Raw genomic sequence first — 26,431 nt, forward strand, 5'->3', positions numbered from 1 at the left:
TTGATTCTTTTTAATGTTTTATTTTGCATAAAAATAAAAAATAAAATTTTACAACTTCCATAAATCATATGGTAATCCGTAACGTCGGTTTGACATTGGGGGACATACATGGTCCTAAAATATACCTGACTAACATAATATAAACTGACGGTTCTATATATAAAATACCGAATACATACATATATGATTTAAAGAATTAAGAAGTCATGTTTACTGCAAGTAAAAAACATATTGCACGAAAAGCGGCACAGTACAAAGCTGAAAGCACAATACTTCACAATAAATTGGATAAATTATAGCAAACACAATGCTAAGGGCGTCGGAAGCTGCTTGTTTCAATGTCTGTAGTGAGCAAAGCTACTCTAGCTGTAGAGCAGGGGCCCGTTTCTCAAAAGCTTGTAACTTGTAATACAAGCGGATGTCACTTTTTGACAGCTTTTAGTTAGAAAGGGACTTCCACTTGTATTACAAGTTACAAGCTTTTGAGAAACGGGCCCCAGGACTTTCGTTTGCGACAATTTTTGACATTTGAAACAGTAATTGAAACTATAATTTTCAAACTCGATGGGTAGGGTGACAGGGGTCATCTCCATAATATTTATAATTAATCTAAAAAATGGCAAATCTCGCAAAATTGTATTGACATGACATCGGTCAGCGTGTGTGTTCAATTGTGTTTGCTGCTAAGTGCTAATGTAAAATTTTATTAAGGTTCAAGCTGGTTCTGAAATCAAAAAAGTAATACACTTACAACGATAATACTTATCACAATGATGTTACATAATCACTTAGTATTTTGTGCTGTCTTCGATATGGTTAAATAATATACTAAAATTGAGAAATAAATTTAACTAGTAAATTATTATTTACTTCAACAATTTCATGGAATATTTATTTTAAAAGCACTAGAAAGTATGATTATGTTACTACTTACAAAGAGAATTTACACTAAAAAATATTGTCAAAGTAAATTATGTAGTCAGTACATTTACTGCCATCTTTCGACACAAATGATTAACACTTAGAACGTCATTATCTAGTCTAAATTCTCTTTGCTACTTACTAGCATTTGCTACAGATTTTAAGCAATGACGTGATTAAAAACAAGTTTTACGTCAAACTAGCTTAGCCAAAATGTTTTCAAGACTGTCCGAATCCCAGTGCAGTGGTGCTCATGTTCCTACAAGCGCTAACGATACATCTGTCCACACATTCATTGAAAATATGCGATTCTAACAAATATACACGTATAGAATTAAAATATATACTTAACAAAATTTATTTAATATCCTCTTTATCGTTGTTTTCTCCATTGTGAAATATGATCTTGTACGTTTATTAGACGTAGGATATAAATTGTTATTTTTTTATTTGCCATAAAATAGGTTAATAAATAAACTAGATTCATGAAAATACAGTTATTATGAACTCGCCTAACAGCTGTTAGTTATAAATGCAATATCAACCAAAATACTCAGTTATGTGGTTTTGCAAACATCTATCCAACATTATAAACATATCCCTAGTAGAAAAGAATTCCTCGTAACACTCATGAGTTGATGTTGGGACGCGGATATGTTATGCTATACTTACTCGTATATATATCTAACAATTCATTCAGTCGTATTACATACACATATAGTTATCGAGTTATTAACTACACTATTCCTCTTATGAAAAAGTACAATAAAAAATCCGACCGCGAGTACGGGTCGGCCCACGAACAATGAAGGGTTCCGAGCATACCGATAGCCGACCTACTGGTAAAGAGCGTATTTTCACGGCACTTGATTCCTTTCATTAATAAAGCGCAGGTTCTCATAGGTTACTCATAAACGGTACAACCGTATCTCAACATATTTTTTTGTTGACGTAGAAGAGCTATAGAAAGATGCGCCTGCCATGCGGCAGCAGGGCACGTCCTAATCCTACAAAACATTGTAGCAGCTCGCAATATACAACTACATTCACATTCAAGCGAGTTGCTGAATAAAATTATGGATAGACAGAATAAAATTATATTATAAGAGTTCAGTTATGGCCTTTTTGCCTATATAACTGAGTCAGAATAGTATGACTAATTTCAACGACTGACCAGAATGTACAGTTGCCATCATATGTATTAAAGTGATTAATATCTGGGTACAAGCTTATTACAATAATTATATGCAGATTGCTGTGCTTCGGACGGGGTGCTCAAAAATATACACGCACATATCTTGATGGCGACTGTACTGGATAGGCAGGCATTGGTTTCTGTTCACTTTATTAAGTTTACTCGTATAGCGAAAACTCAAAAGTATTAAAAGCAATACATATTCGTCATATAAAATCTCAGTAGACTAAATTAGTGACTACCATAGTTAAGTTCTACTGTATTTATGCTGTCGGATGCCTTCTGTAGAAAACGGTTTTCAATGGAGCATGATGATTAAACGATTAACAGATGGTTTGTATACGGCCTAAGTACGAGCGAAATTACAGAATGGAAACAAATATTTTTCCTGAGCCCATGTGCAAAAAATGTACAAAATTTATAACAATAATTTAAAACGAGTTCACAAAAGGAACAAAGTTGCATTTGTTTTGGTTTGTTAAATTTTAGGACAAAAGAAATTCAGCTCTATTCCATGTGCAAATAAATGACATTTGTTTGTACAATGAGCTTCAGAAAAATGGAGATGGGAGTTTAGACGCCGCGGTTGGGCAGCGGCTTGACCTTGTAGATGCGCACGAGCCAGTGCTCGGTGGTGTAGGCCTCCTCCAGCACGTCGAGGTTGAAGTCCTTGTTGCCGATCTCGGCGCCGCGCACGCGGTCGAACCCGGGCGGCCGCCCTGTCAAACACACCATCATCAATGACATTCACTACTCTACCGTTATACTATTTTACTGGAGTTGGTCTGCACCCAATACTTTTAACGATATTTTCTAAGCAAGCAAGAGAAGTGACAAAGTGTGTCAAATTACGAGGACGTTTGTTATGAGTCTGAGAATGTTTTACAATTAAATGTAAACTATTAGGCACTAACGTTACATATCACCGATAAGTTATCAGTATGTTATGTATTTTACATGTTTCTTATTCTATTTAATACCATTATTGTTACAATAAATATTATGGTTTCCTTTAGTAATGCAGGTGACTTGTAACATGTTTAAATTTATATGGCAGTCGATTCAATGTCTAGAGTAGTATTCTTTAATACTAGTACTAAAATAATAAGAGCTACCACAAAACCGAGGTACAGTAGAGTAAAAAAATAAGACTCGCAGGAGCCCACTAAATGTCTGCAGGCATGTTACTGTAGGAGATTATTTGCAGGCGAGCAATAAACTCAAGTACAATATGGTACGGTTTTATAATGAATGTCGAAAGACTTACCGCCCTCGGTGTAGACGAGGCCGAACTTGTAGTAGCTCATCTTGTACATAAGGCAGTTGAGCAGCGTGTGCGAGCCGTCGGCGTCGACGCGGAACTCGCCCGCGCTCGTGTAGTAGTCGGCCTCGCGGATGTGCGCGCCGCGGTCCGTGCTGCCGCCGATGCGCACCATCCACAGGAACTTGTTGATATCTGCCCAACACGATCACATGCTTCACTGCCTATGAATGTATCTTAACAACCTACATGCTTGTTGCTACTCATTGTATGTACATATTTATGATCAACTTCTTGATTCCAATAAATTACAAATGTAGGTATAAAGGTCGAGGAAATATTATTTGCACCGATTAATGTTATCGCTAATGGCTCTTTTGCAATAGGGTAATACATAAAACAATTAGCAGCCGAAGTATACTTGAGCTAAACAATCTTGTCCCAGTCATCCCAGTTACTTTTATACATTTTATTTTTTAAGTTTTCTTAGTATGTATTCCTATTTTTCAATCCGTAGTTTATAATTAAATTTATTTAAAAAACATGTAGACTATAGTCTAAATTATTTGCCATATTAAGGTTTTTTTAAATTGATCTGAACTGAACAGAGCAGTCTTCTTTCGCCTGTCTATTCTGTGGCCAGATCTCATGGGAACCAGGGGTTAGGGCTCATTTGGACGGCGCACGATCTCGCATGCGATTTTAGTTACATTGCGCGCGGACTGTTGGTTGCATCCAATTCAGCCGACCGATCAAAAACCGCAATGTAATGAATGAAACCCGCATGCGACTTGCGCACCGTGTAAATGAGCCGTTAGTGCGCTATTGAATAATGGCCTGTACTCGTACCATCAGAAGAGTATCCGACGAGGCCGCCGAATATGACGAGCACGTAGTCGACGTCGAGCTCGCGCATGATCTCGTAGGCGCGCTCCTCGCCCGACGCCATGGCCTGCCCCACGCGCGAGATATGCGTGTTGTTCCACGTGTTGTTGTCCACTATCACCGTCCGGTTCGCCATCGCTGTTATCTGGTAGCCGTAGTCCCACCACGACATCACTTTAGCGTCCTGCCAATAATTATCCCGTATTTAAATTGAGGACATGTACGAGCTTCACTTTTTGGTAATGTTCAATGTTTTCAGGTAACAACTAAATCCATGAAGTACTAAATTCAATTTGAAACTAATGTTAAATATAGATTTCGTAATAACAAGCTAATTTAAACAACAATTTCGTTTTATAATAATTTTTTGTTAAGTAGTAGGAACCAACTCGCAATAGAGTGGTTTAACAGTAAGTGAATGAATGTACTTCACACAAGAATAAAAAAAATTAGCAAAGAAATAAATTCCACCGATCAGTTAAGAGGAATGTTGTGAGTGAGTAAATTGAACACATAACGTCGACATGTTGTGCTAGTACCTCGGGCGCGTCCACCCACGTGCAGTGGAGTACGACCGACCGCGGCGTATGTGTGGTGTGTGACAGTACCTCGGGCGTGTTCATCTTGAGCCAGGTGTAGGCTTCGCGGAAGTCGTCGAAGATGATGCGGGCGCCGTCGTGCGCGCGCGCCGACAGCACGATGGACGGCGACGAGTACGCCTCCGACGTGACCCACGTGCAGTGGAACACGTACGACACCAGCAGGCAGCCCAGCACGCACACGAACAGCGCGCCCACCTGCACCACACAACAAACCTAACATGCTTCAACACGCATACACAATCAATACCTACATTATACTATCAATATTTGTTCTGAAGTGGAACAACATTTTATATAACTACAACCAGTCTATAAGAATAAATAACTTACACGTAACAATAAATAAATAAATATTTGAAGGGTACATGGACGCGCTTTTTGTAAGGGGCGTTTTTACTCGCGGTGCACGTGCATTTATTTCCGCATTTGGATGTGTCTGGGGTACAATAGATAGCAGACGGTCACGGTCAAGCATGAGTTGCGTTCTCGCCCGCGACTCCATACATCTAGCGCGACTTCAAGTATGGACTCGGGCGCGAAAACGCAACTTATGCTAGACCGCCAGGTTAATTAGAAGCATTTGGATCTTACGTCACGGGAATCAATTGACATCTTCCAATAAAATCAGGAATGAAGCTAATTAAAGAGACATCTTACTCACCTCGGACCGGAACACCAGATTATTTTCGTGCTTCTTTTTCTTGTCGTGCTTTTCAACTTTGGGCTCTATGTCCTTGACGTGCAGGCTGAGCAGGCTGGAGGCCGCCACGCCCGACACGATGCACATCACCGGCGCCAGCACCAGCATCAGCCGGACCATCACGCCCTGCGACACTCAACACATTAAGCTCATATTCAAAACCTATACTCAAGTAACGTAAACCACTTTAAGTCAGAGAGCAAAGTGTAAAGGAATCATTGCGCGGAGACAACGGAATGATGACACTCGACGTCGCCTTCCACGCGCTCAAGCTTCTCAATCATCATTTTAAAAATAAACAAGTAAAGTTCACCAAGTGACATGTTTATATTAATGAAGTATAAACTACAATTTATTACAAATAACTTACAGCAAAATATATACTGAGAACTCCATAGAGGATGATGAAGATGTTGGCGTCGGTGAGCTTGGCGAAGCAGAAGTAGAGGCCGGCGGGGAACAGGAACACCAGCACCTGCAGGTCGAAGTAGAACGACGACCACGACGTCGGCTGGTGCTCCGACACCGACGCTGCGAACAAACCCCTATATAGCCAGCCGCAGCGCTAACTTGTTACATTACTTACGTCACAGAACATTCTCGCATCTTCCAAACGGGCGGCAACGCCAAGTTTACTCTCACAGTAATTAGTCAATAGTGGAAAAAATTAAATTCCATAGAGTTCAGAATCAGAGATGTACTTCTAAGTACTAGTTTATTGACTGACGACCTCTCGCTCTCGCAAGCTAAAGCGAACATCAAAATCATTATTTGCCTCTTGTATTCTAATGATACCGAAAGAGATAACTTACAAAATCTAGGAGTTAAACCATTATTCGCATTTAAATTTTCACGGTAGGGCACGCTACCCTAAAGATGAATGCAGATAGCCTACTTGCAGGGAAGGTTCAATGTCTTACATATTTGTAAATTAAGAATAACTTACCGATAATTGGAATATGGTTCTTGGCGTAAGAAGGATCCAGTAACGAGTAGAATCTGCCAGTCCAGGGCGAGATTTTACCTATAGCAAAAACACGTATTTTCAACCTTCAGAAGGAAATAAAGTATCAGCTATAAATTGCAATAACACCTAAATACACTGATATTGAAACTGACTTCTTGAGAAGCTTGTTTCTCCTGTGATGATAATTCTAAAGGATGGCGTACACTTTGTTTTATTTTGGCGTGGATTAACCATTAAACCAGTTGCTCTATTGCTTCAGAGCCTGACGAGCCTGTGCTCCACTTATGACAATATGCCAATTTCCCTTGCTCCCTTGGAAAGATGTTTGGCATCCTCTGTTGCTAGATGGTAGCTAGTAGAGACAGTAAAGTTACCGGTGATGGTGAGCGCGACGACGGCGGTGCCGAGCGTGGCGAGCAGCGTGGTCAGCAGCGCCTTGAAGAGCAGCTCGAAGTTGGCGGGCGACAGGCGCGCGCGCAGGTACTGCGCGAACGCGTACAGCTGGCACAGGCCGAACGTGCCCAGCGCCTGCACACAAGACACTCGTTAAGGCAGGGACACACTTATCTCACGTACGCAACGTATGCAATGCATTATGACAATCTGAACACTGAAAGTTGTATGCTTAGAAAGTAGAAACATACTTGTAATGTGCATTTCACATAGACATTTCAGGGTTTAGATTTAGATGTCATAACGCATTGCATACGTTGCGTACGTGGGATAAGTGTGTCCCGAGGTTCATGCTGTGATCACGGCTAACATGCGTTTATTATGTGTTGTGCTACTTGTCGCAGTGGTTTCAATAAAAATAAATTTCCTGTCGAACAGAAAGGTGCGAAGTTAACTACGTTTTATTATTATGTATATGGATTTTGCTGACCTATTGACTAGTTCATTATTTTATATTTTAGCTTATGACGTGATATTATCGAAACACATTGGTTATTTACGATACAAATGCGGAAAGTAGGAAATTAGTCAAATTAAATCACTTATTCGCACGCGTATTGTATAACATTTTACAGTACATATATGGCCCTATAAATTATCGACATAGGCACGGAAAGTGCTTATATCCGCACTAGTGCGGGAAGTTCGGGAAAGTAGCACCATTTATACTGTAAGATCATATTTCAGAAACTTTATACCCATTACAGTAATACTTGAACTTTTATGTGCTTTAATTTTGAAAGTAATTAATTTTACACAAATCTTAAGCCTCGCCAGCCATCTAAGCTAGTAGTAGGAGTATAGGTAGGCTACTTAGATAGATAGATAGATAAAACGTTTATTTGTATGCTGCAAAAACACACAATTTACAAATAGGTACATTACAAACAGAACAAAACTAAAAATATCTACAGAGTTTAATTAACAATAAAAAATACTTAAACACGGAAAGATGGGTTTACTTGCTGTACTCTGTGTGCATTGCAGCAAAAACAAAAGGGTTCCGACTCAGCTATACGCTTCGCTCTTTTGAGCAAAGCACTGATATTCTGCCGGAACCCAGATCACGTTACACTTGGGTAAATGTGATGATAAACAGTGTGTAGTTAAATGGTGTTAAAACATTCCGAAATAAAAATACATAAATAAAACAAAAATAAGAAATATTAAGTGGCCATAAAAATAAAATAAAAGTGAGTGAGTGCATTGGGTTTGGTTCTAGTTCTCCTGGAAATCCTTCGAATTACCGATTAGATCCTGAAATCCGCAACCAAAAAGCCATATGGTATACCTGTTTTTTGTTTTTCAAGCAGTATCCTTTTAAACTGGTGTTTAAAAGTTAGCTTATTTTTGAGCTGTCTTACAGGTGGAGGGATATCATTCCAGCATTTGGTCGCGAGATATCGGAAACAACCGGTAAATGCAATTGTTCTATGAGGGTACATTTCTAAGAGACAACGCCGAGTTGACCTAGTGCCATGACGATTGTGAAATGTTGAAAAATTAATTTTGGAGAAGAGATATTCCGGAGTTTTATTGTTTAAGACGCCAAAGAGGAGACATGCAAGATGTAGATGTCGCCGAGAAGACATATTCAGCATGGACGATTTGTTCAAATACGGTGTAATGTGGCTTCTAGGGGGTATTGAGTAACAAAATCTGTAACACGCATTTTGTACTCTTTGTATTAAGCGACGAGTTTTATGTTGCAGGCGTGGTCCATAAACTATATCACCATAATTCAATTTTGAAAGAATCAGCGATTCACATAAAGTAATGCGGACGTTCTCACTCAAAAGATTTCGGATCTGGTATAAAACCTTGAGGCGAAAGAAACATGACCTAACCAATTCACCTACGTGTTTCTCAAACCTCAACTGACTATCAAGTACTACACCTAAGTTTCTAGCCTCTTCTACACGATCGATTGCAGAGCCTCTGATGCTTAATTGAGGATCACAGTCCAAAATACGAGTAATCTGTGTTTTAGTGCCCATAATCATGTACTTCGTTTTAAGAGGATTTAATAACAAACAGTTTCTTTCAGCCCAGGATGATATGTTTTCGAGGTCTTCGTTAATTTTAACGATTGAATTGGCAAAGTCATTACAGTGATCTGAGTAATACAATTGAACGTCATCTGCGTATAAATGATATTTACAGTGCTTGATAACATTAGTTATATCGGCGCTATAAATTATGAATAGTAAAGGACCTAGTATCGAGCCTTGAGGGACGCCACGAGTTACCGGTCTAGCATCAGATACCAAAAAAGTGCCGTCTTCTTTACATATTTTGACTGACTGAGTACGCCCATCAAGGTAACTTTTGAACCACGAGAGTGACTTTGTATCTACGCCATAGTATTTTAATTTTGAAAGCATTAAATCAATATTAATGCAGTCGAAAGCACGAGAAAAATCCAATAGCACTAAACAAGTCCCTTTCCCTGAGTCTTGTTCTGTAATAATATTATCCACAACGTCTGTCAAGGCAGTCACAGTCCCCATACCTTTGCGAAAACCTGACTGTAATTGAGGCAGAATATTGTTACCCTCTACATATTTATATAACTGGTCATAAACAGCTTTTTCTAGTATCTTTGAGAGAAAAGGCAATATACTTATAGGTCTAAGGTCTTTGAGTTCTCGCGCGTTATCCATTTTAGGTATAGGTGTAACTAAGGCAGATTTCCACAAAGCAGGCACCTCGCCTGTCAGTATAGACCGATTAATGATTGCCGTAATCACTTGCAAGGTGCGCGGAAGGGTGAGTAGCACCATATCTCGACTAATTGCATCTACACCAACTGAATTGGTAGTAATGGACCGTATATATTTCCCTACTTCGTTCTCATTCACTGGTTCCAAGTTAAACAAATTATGACCATAGCGGCGAGTTTCAAAGAAAAACTGAGTGTAAAACGCAACCTTGTCATTGCCAGGAACATTTAAAAAATTGTCATTGATCAAATTTGGGTCATTGAAATGACAAGGAAGACTATCTCGACTGTTAAAATCTGTCAAAACAGTTTTTTTAAGGTTTTTCCAGAGTGACTTGGAATTTTTGTAATAAGAATTGATATAGTGATTGTAATAGGCTTGTTTTTCATTAAATATACTTTGAGTTACAAGTTTTTTTAATTCACTATAGCATTGCTTATGGATTTCTTTTTAACTGGCGCACAGCCGCACAGAACCGTCTCGTTCAAGATATACGTTACCAGCATATGCTCGGAGCTCTGCACAGGCTGGAAGCCGACGAAGGAGATCTGCATGGAGAGGATGGTGCCGACGCAGTAGAGCGCGCTGTAGGCCACGTACACGCGCGCCGAGAACCGGCCCAGCGCCATCAGCGCCAGCACGTGCAGCGGGATCAGGTTGATCAGGAACACGTAGCCGCCCCAAGACGATACCTGCATCAAGTAACAACCTCTAACTCACGCTCAAAACGGTATTTGTATATTTGTAAAGCGCACGCCGATTGATCGTCCGTAGTTACATGTAGTCATCATGGAGTAGACAAGCCAAGGCTCTTTTGTTTCATCAGAGTTCAAACACAAATGAAGTGAGTGACGACAATTTGATTTACAATCACAAAGATTTCGTAAAAATAACAGCATCAGAAACAGCGGATGTTTGAGTTATGAGACTTATGAGACTGGATTGGATGGTAAAAAAACCGGGCAAGTGCGAGTCGGACTCGCGCACGAAGGGTTCCGTACCATAATGCAAAAAAAAAAACAAAAAAAGCAAAAAAACAACGGTCACCCATCCAAGTACTGACCCCTCCCGACGTTGCTTAACTTTGATCAAAAATCACGTTTGTTGTATGGGAGCCCCATTTAAATCTTTATTTTATTCTGTTTTTAGTATTTGTTGTTATAGCGGCAACAGAAATACATCATCTGTGAAAATTTCAACTGTCTAGCTATCACGGTTCGTGAGATACAGCCTGGTGACAGACGGACGGACGGACGGACGGACGGACAGCGAAGTCTTAGTAATAGGGTCCCGTTTTACCCTTTGGGTACGGAACCCTAAAAAGACTTCTTACATTTTCATTATAACCCGTTTCCATGCATTCAAGTCCATTGTACTACAGTCGGTGAGATAATTAGAGATTCGCAACAGTGTTTCAAACAATAGGATTGCTCAATACACACAGTATGATTTCGAACTCTTTACTTGCTGCAAGTTTCACTCGGCGTTCTACCAATAAATCTGATAAGTTATCAAAAATCTTATCAAAATGCATATATTTATTATACTAGCGACCCGCTCCGGCTTCGCAGGGGGCAGCAAATTATACACCTAAACCTTTCTCATAAATCACTTTATCCATAGGGGAAAACCGCATGAAAATCCATTCAGTAGTTCGCGAACATACAAACACAAATAGACAGACGAGGCGGGTGATTTTGTTTTATAAGGTGATAACGACACTTTAACTTAACAGCGAGAAACTTTACACCATTCAGTTTTGTAATATTAAGATAAGGTTGAAATTCGCCTGGCATTGTATTTCTTCTTTAATGCTGGTTTTTGGTACCGCACTGACCGTCAGTGCATAGCGATCCGCATCGACCAATATAAAAGATAACTCTTAACTTAACTCTAACTTTACTCTGAAACGCTCCCTTAACTCAATACATATTGGTCGATGCAAATCGCTCCGTATCAGACGGCCAGAGGGGCTACCGCGAAAACCGAAATTCGCTAATTGCGGGGATTTCTCTCTTTTACTCCAATGAAGGCGTAATTAGAGTGACAGAAAAATGCCCGCAATTTGCGAACTTCGATTTTCGATTATAGCCCAGTGTGAGCCCGGCCGTTGTAGAGTGCCCGCGTTGAGTAACGTCAACCTGGTATGAGAGAGTGCGACGGCAATATGATCTTGTGCTGAAATATTGTCTTCATCAGTATGTGCCTCTTTGCAGTCAAGGCAGAATAGGTAGATGTCACCATGACGTTTTTTAGCAGATAAAATGTTGCACTGCATTATGCACTCGCATTAAACTCGCTTTTGCCATTTATAACTGTTTATTTTGATAATTATGTGTAAACAGGGATTCATTGCTGGTTTACTCCAATTGCAAAGTCAATTTACATGATACATATATAAAATACAATAATGAGGCAAGGTTAATTTTTCATAAATATTTTGTATGAAACTGCAAAAACTGAAAAATGCACAAATACATTAATCAGGGTGAAGGTTTCATCTTTATGATATATGATTGGCATTTAAGGCTAATGCTAAACCAGCAAAAGTCTTTGTTTACTGACCAATCAGGGATGACAGTATTCTTCTGTCTGTTCAACTAAATGTAAACTGATTATACATTGATTAAAAATATTCAATAAATTTGCAGAGCAGTTTTAAAGAAACAGATTACTAGATTAGATTATTACGAAGAAATTTGTTATAAAAACTAAGTTTAAACTCACCATGTAAAAGTATGCTAATGCAGTCATAGTGGCCCACAGCAAAGTTCCAGTGTTGACAGCCTTGATCCAGAAGTAGTAAGTAAGTAACATGCAGAATATAGCTATGCCTTCATTGTCATAGCTTCCAGCCACAGAGCGGCTGATGTAGCCGGGCACGATGGCAATCATGGCTGCAGCCACCAGCCCCGCACCTTCATCCTGTCAGCATTGACAAACAATGCATATTATATTTTTGTATTCTGCATAGCGTAATTTTCATCATCAAAAATAATAGCTATAGATAAAACCAGGTAAATAACAGCTACTTCTTATTATAAAAACTAATCAAGCTACAAAAAAGAACACAGGCTGTTATTTTGGTACGGAAACAGCTTTATAGCAATTGATTATTGTACATAATGTTAATCATGTGACTGTACCTTTAGTTCTTTAGTCAAAAGGTATGTGACAATGGTTGTGAGAGAAGAGAAAAATGGCGCAAGGAACACACACACATTGCGAATATCAATGGTGATGTTCATATACTGCATAATGTTGTAGAGGGTTGTGGAAGTGACCATCAAACCAGGGTAGATGGTGCCTGTAGACAATATCAAACAATGTACTATGTCATGGATGTAAAATTATTTATTTTTAATAATGTGAATATGGTATTAAAATTATTTTTATCCTCTTCTCAAAATTGGATCGAAACATGTAGAGCTTCAACTTAATAATATGTGAGTGACCCGTTCCAAATTTTAATGTTTGAGTCTTACCGGAGTTATAGTTAAAATGTGAATATTAAATTAAATAGTTCTCCAATATATATCAAAGTTTCTTACCACCAATGATCCGGCCTAAGGGATACCATGCCCTATCATCAAACCAGTTGTGAAACTTGTAAAAACCTTCCTCGGTGAGATACCTGGTAGTTCTGTAGTTGAAGTAAGGATCAAACTCGTGGATAACACTTTCAAACCGTAGGACAGAGAACAGACGTGTGGCAAATGCTGAAAGCAAAAGTATCTACATGACACACACATAATCAATGCTGGCCTCTCAACTGCATTCTCCTAATACTGTCAATAATCTTTTACAGCACATCAAAACAGAGTAAGACATTGACCAAATTATCATGTTACAAATACTCATTAATAGACTAGTAGGTTTATATAGTTAATGCGGTCTTTGCTGAGACTACTGACACTCATCTTACCTCACAAAGCAGCTTATATTTATTACCGTTTTGACTGCGAAAACTTTGAAACTGCTAGTTCAAAAGTATAATACATAGATTTAAGGTTGACTATAGTGGGACAGTATTAACAAAATAAAGAAGAAAATATAAATGCTTACATAAAATCGCTGCCATTGACAAAACAGCCAGTTTAATAAAAGTAAGTTGCTTATCAGACGAAAGGTGAGGCAGTTTAGCCTTAGATTGCGTCTCCGCAGTCATCTTTGTAGTGTTTTGGTCCTGGAGTTCTTTATATTTTATTTTTACATAAGTGGTACAATTAATAGTGAACAAACGAATTTTTCGCCGGCAACCTAACACACGGTCTTTTCTGCAGACAAGACACCGACGCAAGCAAATTGACAGATCCCAGGCGGCGTGGCAAGCTTTGTTGCCAGATAATAATAATAAATTTTAAAACTCTGACGTGTACTAACATCCCGGCTCGATATCGGGTCGTGGTTTTAGATATAACTTTAACATGCAATCGCTGTTTGCCTCTCTTTCTAGGATGTGTCTTTGATAAAAAACAACCCAAGACGATTACATAATATTAATTTATCAAGCACCTAATATATTATCAGCTCTGTTCTCAACTTATCACTGTTGCAGGGCACTTACGCCAAGCGCGCACCACGATTTTAATTTTTGCGACACGATTTTAGAATCGCGCTGTAATTTATCGCAGAAAATTCAGTGCGCGCACTGCGATGAAAAAGTCGACGATTTGTTCATTCTCGACATGGATGTCGTACCAGTCGCTTGTCGTGAAACAATATGCAATCGCTGTATGACTTTGAGTATTTATACCACAAAGGTGATCTCCTTCTATTTCCATAATTAAACGGTCAACATCTAGCGTCTCATCTTGTAACTCCATTGGAGAAGCAAGTTCCGATATGTTGACGCTTGGAGAGCGAAATGCCGACTGAGGTCCCGGCTGCGATTTTATTATCGCAGTGCGCGCGGGGCCATACAGCTTCGTATGCTGCAATTCACTTTGCGACAATCGCGTCGCGCGCTGTCGCGGAAAAATGTTACAAATCACAATTTTAAAATCGCTGCGATTTTTTTGTCGCATATGCGTGCACCGCCATATAAACCCATACGTTACATTTCTGCGACTAAATTATCGCGCGACAAAAAATCGTGGTGCGCGCTTGGCTTTAAGTAAAGAGAAATACAAGTAGTAGGAAAAGCCCGTCAGATGGGACAATTTTATTTTCGTCCCATCTCATTAAGCTCGATTCCAGCACGAGTGTGGAGCGGGCTTTAAATTATCCGATCAAATCAGGCCGTGCGGATCAAAGAACTCTAGCATTAATTTTAGATTTATGGTGATATTTGAGCGCTCTAAATTATAAAAAAATGCTCCAAACAATACTAGCGTCACATCGCGTCCGCACCTCATAGCATAGATTTCCCCACCGTAAATTTCATATTGATTATGTTGGGCAACAAATAAATTCGACCAATCATAGTGACGCGTTGCGTATGTTTTATTACGCACGGACGCACGCGTATAGCACGTCTATAGAATCCCACCATCTATGGCTAGCAGTGCTGCTAGAGTCTGGGCTATAACCGCAAAAATCGAAGTTCGCAAATTGCGGGGATTTTTCTCTGTCACTCTAATTACGCCTTCATTGGAGTATAAGAGAAAGATCCCCGCAATTTGCGGATTTCGGTTTTCGCGGTAGCCGCTCTGTGGTCTCTATCCAAGTGTCAGATCGGAAACTTCATACAGCTGTGTGCTGACCCTATTATCTTAAGTCTAGTAATATAGTAGTATTATATTCTTTGTTATTTTCTATACAATTTCTACTGTTACCTATTGTGGGTGATCTGATTTAGTCATAATATTTATACCGTGTTAAATTATTTTAAAATATAAGATATTTATAAATCACACTGATCACACAGTCGCACGGCACAGCATTTCAGTGACTAATATCCGAAAGCCATCAGTTCTATAAGGACATGACTGTCTCCTTATAAGTCTTTAACGAGTCGGAGGTATCGAAGTTCAGGAATTATATGTGATGTCCGACGGCGACCCGTCCCTCGAAGAAGACATACCGCGGCCTTTGTTGGAGAAGGTTGAGGATAATGTGTTTACGCCAAAGATAGCAACCCCTATTTACGCGGGCAGCGTGAAGTTGCACCACAAGAGGTCTGACGCGGCGGAAGCGGAGGCCTTCCTCACGGACGCGCAGCGCAATGACCTTGCGCTCCAGCAGCTACTGCAGGATGGAGATGGAGACTTTAACCAAGTAAGCTATTTATTATTTCTTTATGTCTACTGATTAGGTAATGTATTTGAAGGTAGTGCAATATCTCTTTTCTTTACATTATCTACTCATTGTGTCTACATATACGTAAAATATTTAAATCCTGATAGGGAAAATATTACACTGATAAAATAATATACCCTCTAAATAATTACAAATGATTTTGCAAATAAAAGTAATAATTGTACTCCCAAACAATTCATAAATGCAAAAGTAATAGGGAATATTATACAAAGCTCTGCGTAGAGGGCGTCAATAGCACAGTGACATGGCTTACTGTGTAAATCGAAAGTTCGGTTTATGTTTTGCCTTGCCTATCTATCACTCTTGCCTACCTATTTCGATTTTCTCGTTTCACGGTAGTTATAAAACTCTTTATTAATGATCAGATAGTTGGAATCCAAGAAGATTAAACTCATGCTCCCCAAACCTGATTATGGATTAATTTACCAACTTTATAGAGGTCTGGATAAAATAAATATTATGTATCTTTGATGATGGCAGTTCAAAACAGAACAAAAAAAAAATGTATCTTTGATAGCAAACCCTACGCATAAAAATAGTTTTTTCCAGAATTTATAAAAGGCCATAGGATCGAAGTTCCACACAGAGGTGGTGAAAAAGTGGTGTGTAGTTTTGAGACACATTACTTGTCCTTATTTAATAAACTGGCCAAGTGCAAGTCGGACTCCCACACGAAGGTTTCCATTACGCAAAAAACAGCAAAAAAAACATGTTTGTTGTGTGGTGTGGGAAACCCTACTTAAGTATTACAGGTTATATTCTGTTTTTAGTACTTGTTGTTACAACGGCAACAGAAATATCTGTGAAAATTTCAATGCCTAGCTATCATGGTCCATGAGATACAGCCTTCCTGGCAGAGAGTACAGCTCTGGAGAGGCTGGGCTTCTTTATAATATGGTTAAGGATATCATACAAATTAGAAGTAGTGACATTTAGAATGTTGTAGTTTAATTAGAGAGCCACTATGAGGGTGGCATATGTTTAAGCCGTGTATAAATAAATAAAGAATAAAAAAGAGATACAGCCTGGTGATAGACATGACAGACGGACGGACAGCAGAGTATTAGTAATGGCTTTGGTAATATGGTCCCGTTTTTACCCTTTGGGTACAGAACCTCAAAAAAGCATGTATTAACATAAGGGATTACAAAATCTAATATTTTTGATTCATCATTTTTTAAATTGAAATTCGTAATTAGTTTCTCTACATATATTAAAATATTTAAATTTTAAATCAATAACTTTTCATTTATTGTTGATGTTGTTATGTAATTAACATAGTGTAAAAAACGTGTAAAAATCTGTATTTCTTTTTACCAATAAAAATCTGAATCTGAATAGTCTCAGAATTACACACAAGTGCAATAATAAGTAATGTGTCACATTGAATGGAAATTTCCATTATATCGGTTCCTGTTTTCTTTGTTCTTACGTTTAGCACGATTCACTAGCCATCTAATCCATCTATAAATAAAGGGAGTTATTGCTAATTGTCATGTACCAATAGTGAAATACGTGTATCACAACCTGCAGGCGTTTTATGACTCGCTTTATCGACATTTATCCACGTAATAAAAAACAGATAGAATCTGACGGACACCGTTTTATCACGCTGTCACATAGACAAAAACGACCATCATATTCATACTGGAATTGAAAGTGTCCATAGGCTTTGTCTATAACTTTAGATTGACTATTGGTAAATTCAATTTTTAATCAATTACAAAGCGTAACTAACTATGGTATAAGGATAAGGTTGTAAGCTGTATTAAGCTAATTGCGTGTGTTGGATAATTCAGATGAATATTACCAGAAATTCCATGGTAATAAGAGTTCCTTTTCAGTATTATTCGACGGTTTTAGATCGGTTAGATATCTAATAAAAACTGGCGATCTTCTTTTATATGTATATTTACATATGTGTAGATGTAAAATGAGATTGTGGCCAATTGAATTAATTCATCAGATTGGCAATTATTTGCTTGTGCGGGCTGGTTGTATCAATAATAAGTACCTTCTTACACAGTTATTATACATTAGGCCAATGTGGGCCTTGTGATAATTTGTAGCAACATCCACTGCGGCCGTCGGCCGACCTCCGGTCCCAATTATCGCCATTGATTATTTCCTAATCAGATTTCTATTGGTTGTAACATTAAATAACTCACTGAATACATGTATTATCACTCTATATTGAAGTGCGCCTTGTATTGTCGTGGTAAACTGACTATTGCCTCTGGATCACACCTAACAAGTACAGTGGCGAATTAGTGCTCTCGGCCGAGTGCTCACCAATCGCTCAACACTCGGTCGATTAGGACTTGATCACACGTACCGAGTACAGTGGCGAGAGTACCCTCGGCCGAGTACCCAGTACTGAGCACTCGGCCGAGGGCACTTTCGCCACTGTACTCACTACTCGGTACAGTCGGTACAAGGTACTAGGCGATCAAGGCATGTCAGACATGCTGCTATTATAACGTTCAGGGGCAGTTCATAGGTTCAGTTCAGCCATCGTTGAATGGTGGATAAGGTCAATAATTACCTCATGTTAATTGTTTCCATCTAATGCTAATAAAAAATCACATTCGCTGCAAAATATTGGCTATGTCAGTCGTATGAGAGCATACCAGCGACGCTCTCAGCAGTAGAACGCAGTCGCTGTGACCGAAAACGGCTAGGAGATGATGAATAAAAATGTAGGTAGGTAAAATAGGTATTGATTAATTTTGGTTACAAGGTGTGGCAGACATGTCCACGGCGGTGAAGTAATTGTAGTAATTACTTGCGGGTAGTTCGGTCGTTTTACGGTTTTGACATGCAAATCCCCCGTGAGCCGATACTCACGATAAGTGTGCCGTTAAACAGTAATGCTGTAGCACAATGTTCTTGTTTCGACTGCATGCCAGTCATGTAACTCCGGCACCGGCAAATTCATTTATTTAATTAGTGCTATATATTATTTTCCAGTAATAATGCAGATACACAGATGGTTGTGCACTCTGTTTCTGATCGAAACTATTGGAACCGTATTGTACCCAAAATAAAAATAACTGTTTGTTTTTCTGTAAATTCGCTATAATTACCATAACTGAAATCGATTTAGAACCGTACACAGACAATGCAGATAAGCAAGTACACATAACGGCTATGATCACTTAACAAACATACATGAGTCAGTCTTACGACGAAAGAAGTGCCAAGGTCAGTAGATGGTTCTTCTTCACTCGGTGGTGCATCTGTGGTGATATTTGTGAAGTGAAAACAATTATAATGTTATAATAACTATACAATGTGAGAACTAATCAAATAGAATCCAACTATAGCCGGAAAGAAGAGTTTTGTCGTAAGTAGGTGTTATATAAGATTGAGAATACTTCTATTCTAACGCAAGGTACCTACGTCATTATATTTAGGGCAGTCATTAATATAAACTTGGTATTATCTACATATGTACATAGATAGGCGGTAAAGTATTTAGTTCAAACTAGGTTGGTCTGATTATTCACGTCTGTACCTCTTACATTACAATAAATTGTATAAACTGTTTAAAGGCATTTACAGGCTTTTGCTCACTCGTGCCCAGGATACGATTGTTCCGTGTACACTAAAAAAATATTTTTAATTACCAAAAATAAACCCCTGTGAAATGTTGTTTCCGTAGGTTACTACCAGCTGTAATTTTATTATGGGTTAAAAAATGTTAATTAAGAAGTTAATAACTATATTTGGACAGAATTATACATTCTACGAGTAGATGTACTTAGTAATATTTTTCACACAAGCTTGAGAATTGGATAGAGTAGGTAAACTAATATTTGCGTGCGTGTAATTAAAAGAGATGGTGTTATGGTGGACATCATATAGTTCTATTGAATTTAAGTTACCTAACGGTTCCAATCATTTTTTGTGTACCTATTGTTTTGTATTCGATTACAAACATACTTCAGGACAGTGAATTTAAATAAAGGCTTAATGTTATAAACCTAATTAGTCTAAGTACTTACTTCTGAGAGGACTTTACCACAATCACGTCCATGTGCACAAAATGCTTTCATACTTTAAGTAGCTGTCCGACCGGCGGCGATAGCGAGAAGCGGGTAGCGTTGGGCTTGTCTTAGAAAAACTTGGCGTTGGCAGAGTGAATAACAGCCTCTAAGGGTGCGGGCTGCTTGACCAGATACTGACGCGACCGACGACGTTCGAATGCTACCTTCGTAAATGTATGTGCGTAGTCTGACTCACCCGCCGCACGCCACGTCCACTTGAGGCGCATGGCGGTCACCCACCCCGGCTTCTAGCGTCTTGTAAATTATATAGCAAAAAAATGGACTACTTGAGTTTAGTGCAATCTAATATGTACTGTTTGTAATGAGGATACGCGGCAGGCGTGTGGTCAAGCAGACTAGTCACCCGCAGCGTGCAGCGTGCTAGTCTCGTGTCGTGACGTCACGGCACGCTGTTCTTCGCGGGTGGTGTTAAGCAGACTGTAGGCTTATTCGCACTAGATCTACACGAACATTTCTTGCGCGTGAGAATATTCGATCTCTTCTCGCTTTCTCGCACCCGCCCCGGCCGTATAGCTTGACTGACAAAATATAGTACTTACGCAAGTGCGAAATTCGCACAAACACGTGATTGGATGTCGGCGTAAGATCGCTTAGAGTTTGAGTTGAGTATTTAAAGATGTCGACGAGTCTATCGATAGAAAAACAATAAGTAACTTTTTGTTAGGGCCAGAAGGAGAAGGAAACGCAACAGAAGATGGGCGACCTGCGCGCAATGTCGGTGCTCAGCACGTACCAGGACAACATGTCACAGGACATGAACACCGACCGGTGAGTCCGTCACACACTGATGCCACACGTCTCCAACCTGCTGTTACCAGTTACATTTGAAACATTGATCTCATAACGGATACTTCAAACTATTTCTCTTTTACTCAGAGTCACTCAATAAATCGATTAGGTAAATGTTATTGACTCAGTTGTATATTCGCCTTATTTCAGAGGAAGGAAAGTTAGTCATAATATTCCAGTTTCCGCTTTTGGTTTTCGTTTGCTATAGCGTTTTGATTTGTTCTTTATTATTGTGGTGATGATGACTAAAGTTACGTACGTTATACATATATATCATCAAATCAGACTGCTTCAATAAACATTTGTTATTTATTTAAGTGCCTAAAAGTTGTCCACGGCGCGGCGCGACAATAATACCAAACATGCTAATACTTATTTACATGTTGCTACAGATGTAAGTGAATAATCTTTTTCCATAGTATTTTTACGGAAACGTACGAACGTGTCATGCTGTTTCAGTCAGTCTCAGAACTAAAAATTACTGAAATAGCTTAGTAAATACGAACGATTCCGAGAAAATACGATCGGAAAGTATTATTTATTTTACTACATCTGTCATTCCCAGATTGGTGACGGATGGATATAAAAATTGCTCAAGTCAAATACAAAACAAACGTATAATGACTCCTAACCGATTTTATTAAATTTAATATACCTATGCCAGTAAGGAATAAGTTCAGTTCAAATATTATATTTATATCTCTAAGATTATAAGTCAGTTACACGAGAAACAAACAAAGTTTTAGTAATAACATAAATTATAGGTAATCCATAAACGAGCATAAAATGGTTGATAAAAATGGATGTCGGTATTTTAAAATTCACTTAATTATAACAACTTAGTTGAGTACTCGTAATAATTATGTTGGTTAATAGATAAATGTCAAATAATGTTATTTATCCGGTACGAGATCAATGTGTTTGCGTCGACTGTCACTGGCTTGGTTGTTTCTGCGTTAGCTTCGCTGTTGTCTGTTTGATATGTGCCGTGTCTGTGTCATCGTCATCTACGTCTTGTGTGTCCACTTCATTCTGCTTTGCTTAGCAATTTATTTACCAAATTGAGAACTGTGTTTTTATGTACAACACATTAACGAGTTATGATTTATCTTATCATTGTATGTATTTTATCGATTTGACTAATATGAAGTACTTATTTGTACTAATTAATTAATGAGCACTTTGATTTTTGCACTAATTTAATAGCCTTGATTAAAATGACGTACCTAATTAATGTTTAATTACAATTGAACAGCCATTGTAGAAGTTGTAGAGTCTAAAACCTAGGTGAAGAGAGTAAAGAGAGAGTATACCTAATAAATAATAAAAATATTCCCAAAACTACCTAGATATGTAGTATATACGAGTATATCATATATAGGAAACAATTAACCATTCTGTGAACCAGGTACAGTTAGAGGGATATCAGTTATAAGAATGTCTACTCTTATATTATCCTAGTCCGTTTCACAATACCCATTGTCCTATTCCTATTCAATGTTACCTGTGATATGAAAAGGACATAAGTGAGTAAAAAAATCGCAATATTTCTTACAATAAATCTATTTTTATAAGGTATGGTATGGAGTATGAATAATTTAATTAAACAATATTATATCCAAATTCCTTAAGGACAGTTAACAATTTCCTAAGTATTTAACTACAGTATGTACCTAATCATGTTAAAAGAAGTACATATTTAATTAAGTGTCATATTTTCAATTGTTTTAAATGGGTCTGTCTGCCTTTAAGAGGATAAGATAGGGGAAGTATTGGGGAGGGGAGTAGTCATTTCTCCATACAAATACAAACGTAAGGAGTGGTTCGGTAAAAAAACAGCAATGAATCAATGGGTATACATATTTGTTTTATCTTTTACTAATTATCTGTCCAAAAAGTGTTAGGAGAGATGTAATAAAGGCGGAAACTTGAAATCGCCTCTTTTTTTAATACGATTGTATTTAATTTTATAGAATATTATCTACACATCTACAGATTAGGTACTATAAAAATGCACTGCTTATAATGATCACAAAATATAATAGTAGGGTCAGTAAGGTCATTTAGCATGCACTTTAGTCTCAGGCGATGCCGCTTGGCACGATTGTTCCTCAGGTCAAACAAAGTTGATTTGGCCCGGTAGCCAGGAGATTGTACCATGCAGACCCCCCAAAAAGGGGGGGTGAAAGAGTCGGCTCCCCAGGTCCAATCTATGCTATATTCCTTCCTAGTCTTAGCAACTAGGGCAAGTTATATATCATTTTCGTATAAATTAGGGACGAGGAATTCATTTTTGAAATAAGTATTATGCCTTTCCATACAAAAAAAAATATTTTTGTACAAAACCTAAAAATGTTGTCATTTTTTGTGACAATTTTGGATGTTACAATCATAGTGTGGCGATTTGCACTAAATAATAAATTGGACGATGTAGCCCTTGTATTCTTTATTCTGGAAAATATCACTTTATAGTAGGCATTCATACATTTTATTGTGATAAAAAAATAATTTATAGCGCGTGGCGGTAACGATTTCCATACAAATGAAACTACGCCCAAAGTCAAAGATTAAAAATGTTTACTAAAACACAGAATTTGACATTTTAAAAGTTTAAATATAATGTTTTAATATTTTTTCTATGCGTTTTTGCCCTTTTTGGGTACAAATTTGTTGTTTTTATTTTTCTTCTATACAAACTTTCTCCCCCCCATTTCCCCCCTTAAGGGTAGATATTTCTAAATTTGTTTTTATAACTAACTTATACCTTTTGTAATTAATCGATGTTCAAACTTTCAGGTTAAAATGTTCAGTAGTTTAGGATCTACATGTGTTTGAGCTAAAGACATTTTATTTCACGATATCCCATACATTATAATATCTAACAAAACTCTGCTTACTTCCAGACAACATACAATCAAACCCCTGAAGATATAAAGCTGAAATTTTCAACATCAATTAAATGCGACAGGTTTAAGTTTAAGATACAATAAAATTTTATAAAGTCAACGCTTAAGGGGGGGAAATAGGGGGGAGAAAGTTTGTAAGGAAGAAAAATAATAACAACAAATTTGTACCAAAAAAGGGCAAAAACGCATGGAAAAATTATTATAACATTATATTTAAACTTTTAAAATGTCAAATTCCGTGTTTTAGTAAACATTTTTAATCTTTGACTTTGGGCGTAGTTACATTTGTATGGAAATCGTTACCGCCACGCGCTATAAATTATTTTTTTATTACAATAAAATGTATGAATGCTTACTATAAAGTGATATTTTCCAGAATAAAGAATACATGGCTACATCGTCCAATTTTTTATTTAGTGCAAATAGTAAACATTTTTAATCTTTGACTTTGGGCGTAGTTTCATTTGTATGGAAATCGTTACCGCCACGCGCTATAAATTATTTTTTTATTACAAAAAAATGTATGAATGCTTACTATAAAGTGATATTTTCCAGAATAAAGAATACATGGCTACATCGTCCAATTTTTTATTTAGTGCAAATCGCCACACTGTCATTGTAACATCCAAAATTATCACAAAAAATTACATAACATTTTCATTTTTTGTACGAAAATCATTTTTTTTGTATGGAAAGGTATAATAAGTTTTTCAAAAATGAATTCCTCGTCCCTAAGTTACACGAAAAAGATATATAACTTGCCCTAGTTGCTAAGACTAGGAAGGAATATAGCATAGATTGGACCTGGGGAGCCGACCCTTCCCCCCTCCCCCTTCTTGGGGGGTCTGCATGGTACGATCTCCTGGCTACCGGGCCAGATCAACTTTGTTTGACCTAAGGAACAATCGTGCCAAGCGGCATCGCCTGAGACTAAAGTGCATGCACTTCCATACATTTGTGTTCCTTACTGACCCTACTACAGTGGAACCTGGATAATTGCAATCTCAAGGGACCGGCCAATTTTTGTCAATTAACCAGGTTTTTCATTTAAGCAGGTCGTGTCATTTAACGAGGTTCAAAAAATCGTTGTGTCAATTATAGAGGTTTTCATTAATAGAGGTTGCGTTCTGACAAATTTATTTTATGGAGCTGCAAATTTAACCATTTTAAGTAGATTTACACGCTTACATTCTATATATTGCTTCCGTCTATACTTGCACTTTTACACTACATTAATTACCACTTTATTTTCTTATCATTTGAGTTTAAAAAATTCCCTTGAATAGTAGAAGAAAGTTTTATTAGAATGTAAAAAGCATACTTTGTTTTTTATTGATCAAAACTACCTATTTCACCTACTACAGGCTGTGATAGATACCCAATAAATAAATTAAATTCTGGATGGAGAATATGGAGATATAGATAAAATGATCATTGCTATTAAAATATTCTTTCTGCTGTATACAACTACATTATTTCAATTACAGAGGTAATAAGCAAGACTCGTTTCAATAATAGAGGTAAAAACAAGAGCAAAAATAACGGATTTTTTTAGCACAGTGTCAATTATAGAGGTCTTAAGTTGCGATGTGGTCAATTATAGAGGCAAAATTACGAAAAGCACTAAAATCTAAATTGCAATTATAGAGGTTCCATAATTTCAATTATAGAGGCCTTTTGGTCTCAAGGGACCGGGACCGGACTTTTGGTTGCAATTATTGAGGTTTTCCATTTATCCAGGTGCCAATTAACCAGGTTTCACTGTATAATGAAAAATCCTCATAATAACTATGTTGCCGCTTATTTTTCGAAACTCTCTTTACTCGACTCTTTCCTCCATGGTTTTTGATTTTGACCCGAGAGCAATGATTTTTTCAACACAGATTAATATTATCATTTTTATCAATACATGTGTTAGACTTTTTTCTTATTTTGATATTTTCGTTTTTTAAGCGCACTTAAACATATCAAATCGCTAATTGACTAGGCCGCAAAGAAAATCATGGTATTAATAACTTATATCAGTTAGCCCAAGAAGCAAAACAGCCCGATACAGTTAATTTATTACCATTTACGAGGGACGTCTGAAAACTTCTAAGCCTAAGATACAAAAACACAATTTTCAAAGGTAAATCACTGTTTATTTTTCGATATAATCTCCTCCCAAATCAATGCACTTTTTATATTTTTTATATAGTGCTTTTAGCCCATTAAAAAAATATTCTTTATTTTGCCCTTCAAAATGCTCCTCTACGGCCGCCTTCATCTCTTCGTCACTAGTAAATCGCTTTCCCCTCAACTCTTTCTTCAAATTATTGAATAGAAAATAGTCGCTAGGGGCTAGGTCGGGGCTGTACGGTGGGTGGTCGATTTCGTCAAAGCCAACTTCCTTCAAAGCACGCCTCGCAACATGAGCGGTGTGGACGGGTGCGTTGTCTTGCAAAAACAAAATTCCTTTCCTTAGTTTACCTCTCCTTTTTTCAACTATTGCTTGTCGTACCTGTCTTACAAGATCTGCATAATAAAGTGCATTTATTGTGGAACCCTTTTCTAAATAATCGATTAAAAGAATACCATCACAGTCCCAAAACACCGTAGCCATTAACTTAGAGGCCGACTTTTGCACTTTAAATTTCTTCGGCGGCCGTTCCCCCTTCTCAATCCACTGCATTGATTCGGACTTACACTCCGGGTCATA

At 37.8% G+C, this 26,431-nt stretch overlaps 2 protein-coding genes across 5 annotated transcripts in view; one reads left to right on the forward strand and one right to left on the reverse strand.

Moving 5' to 3' along the window:
* Positions 1 to 4: 4 nt before the first annotated feature.
* LOC134678876 (dolichyl-diphosphooligosaccharide--protein glycosyltransferase subunit STT3A) lies at positions 5 to 13,994 on the reverse strand. The gene is made up of 13 exons (XM_063537598.1): positions 13,773 to 13,994; positions 13,259 to 13,426; positions 12,854 to 13,014; positions 12,435 to 12,632; positions 10,208 to 10,399; positions 6,906 to 7,059; positions 6,511 to 6,588; positions 5,935 to 6,095; positions 5,526 to 5,690; positions 4,871 to 5,059; positions 4,227 to 4,446; positions 3,384 to 3,572; positions 5 to 2,835 (listed from the first exon to the last, which is right to left on the reverse strand). Exons 1-13 carry the CDS (start codon positions 13,873 to 13,875, stop codon positions 2,690 to 2,692), a joined length of 2,124 nt encoding a protein of 707 aa, XP_063393668.1. The 5' UTR covers positions 13,876 to 13,994; the 3' UTR covers positions 5 to 2,689.
* A 1,403-nt stretch (positions 13,995 to 15,397) lies between these two features.
* Positions 15,398 to 26,431, forward strand: part of LOC134678081 (anoctamin-1-like) — a 39,060-nt gene continuing 28,026 nt past the window's right edge. The window contains exons 1-2 of one of the 4 annotated variants that reach the window (XM_063536527.1): positions 15,398 to 15,926; positions 20,709 to 20,806. In XM_063536527.1, the coding sequence (XP_063392597.1) occupies positions 15,696 to 15,926; positions 20,709 to 20,806 (329 nt within the window). In that variant the 5' untranslated portion in view covers positions 15,398 to 15,695. The remainder of the gene's footprint in view (positions 15,927 to 20,708; positions 20,807 to 26,431) is intronic. The other 3 variants (XM_063536526.1, XM_063536525.1, XM_063536528.1) reach the window with 3 other exon arrangements.

Source organism: Cydia fagiglandana, chromosome Z (assembly GCF_963556715.1).
Source record: "Cydia fagiglandana chromosome Z, ilCydFagi1.1, whole genome shotgun sequence".
NCBI lineage: Eukaryota > Metazoa > Arthropoda > Insecta > Lepidoptera > Tortricidae > Cydia > Cydia fagiglandana.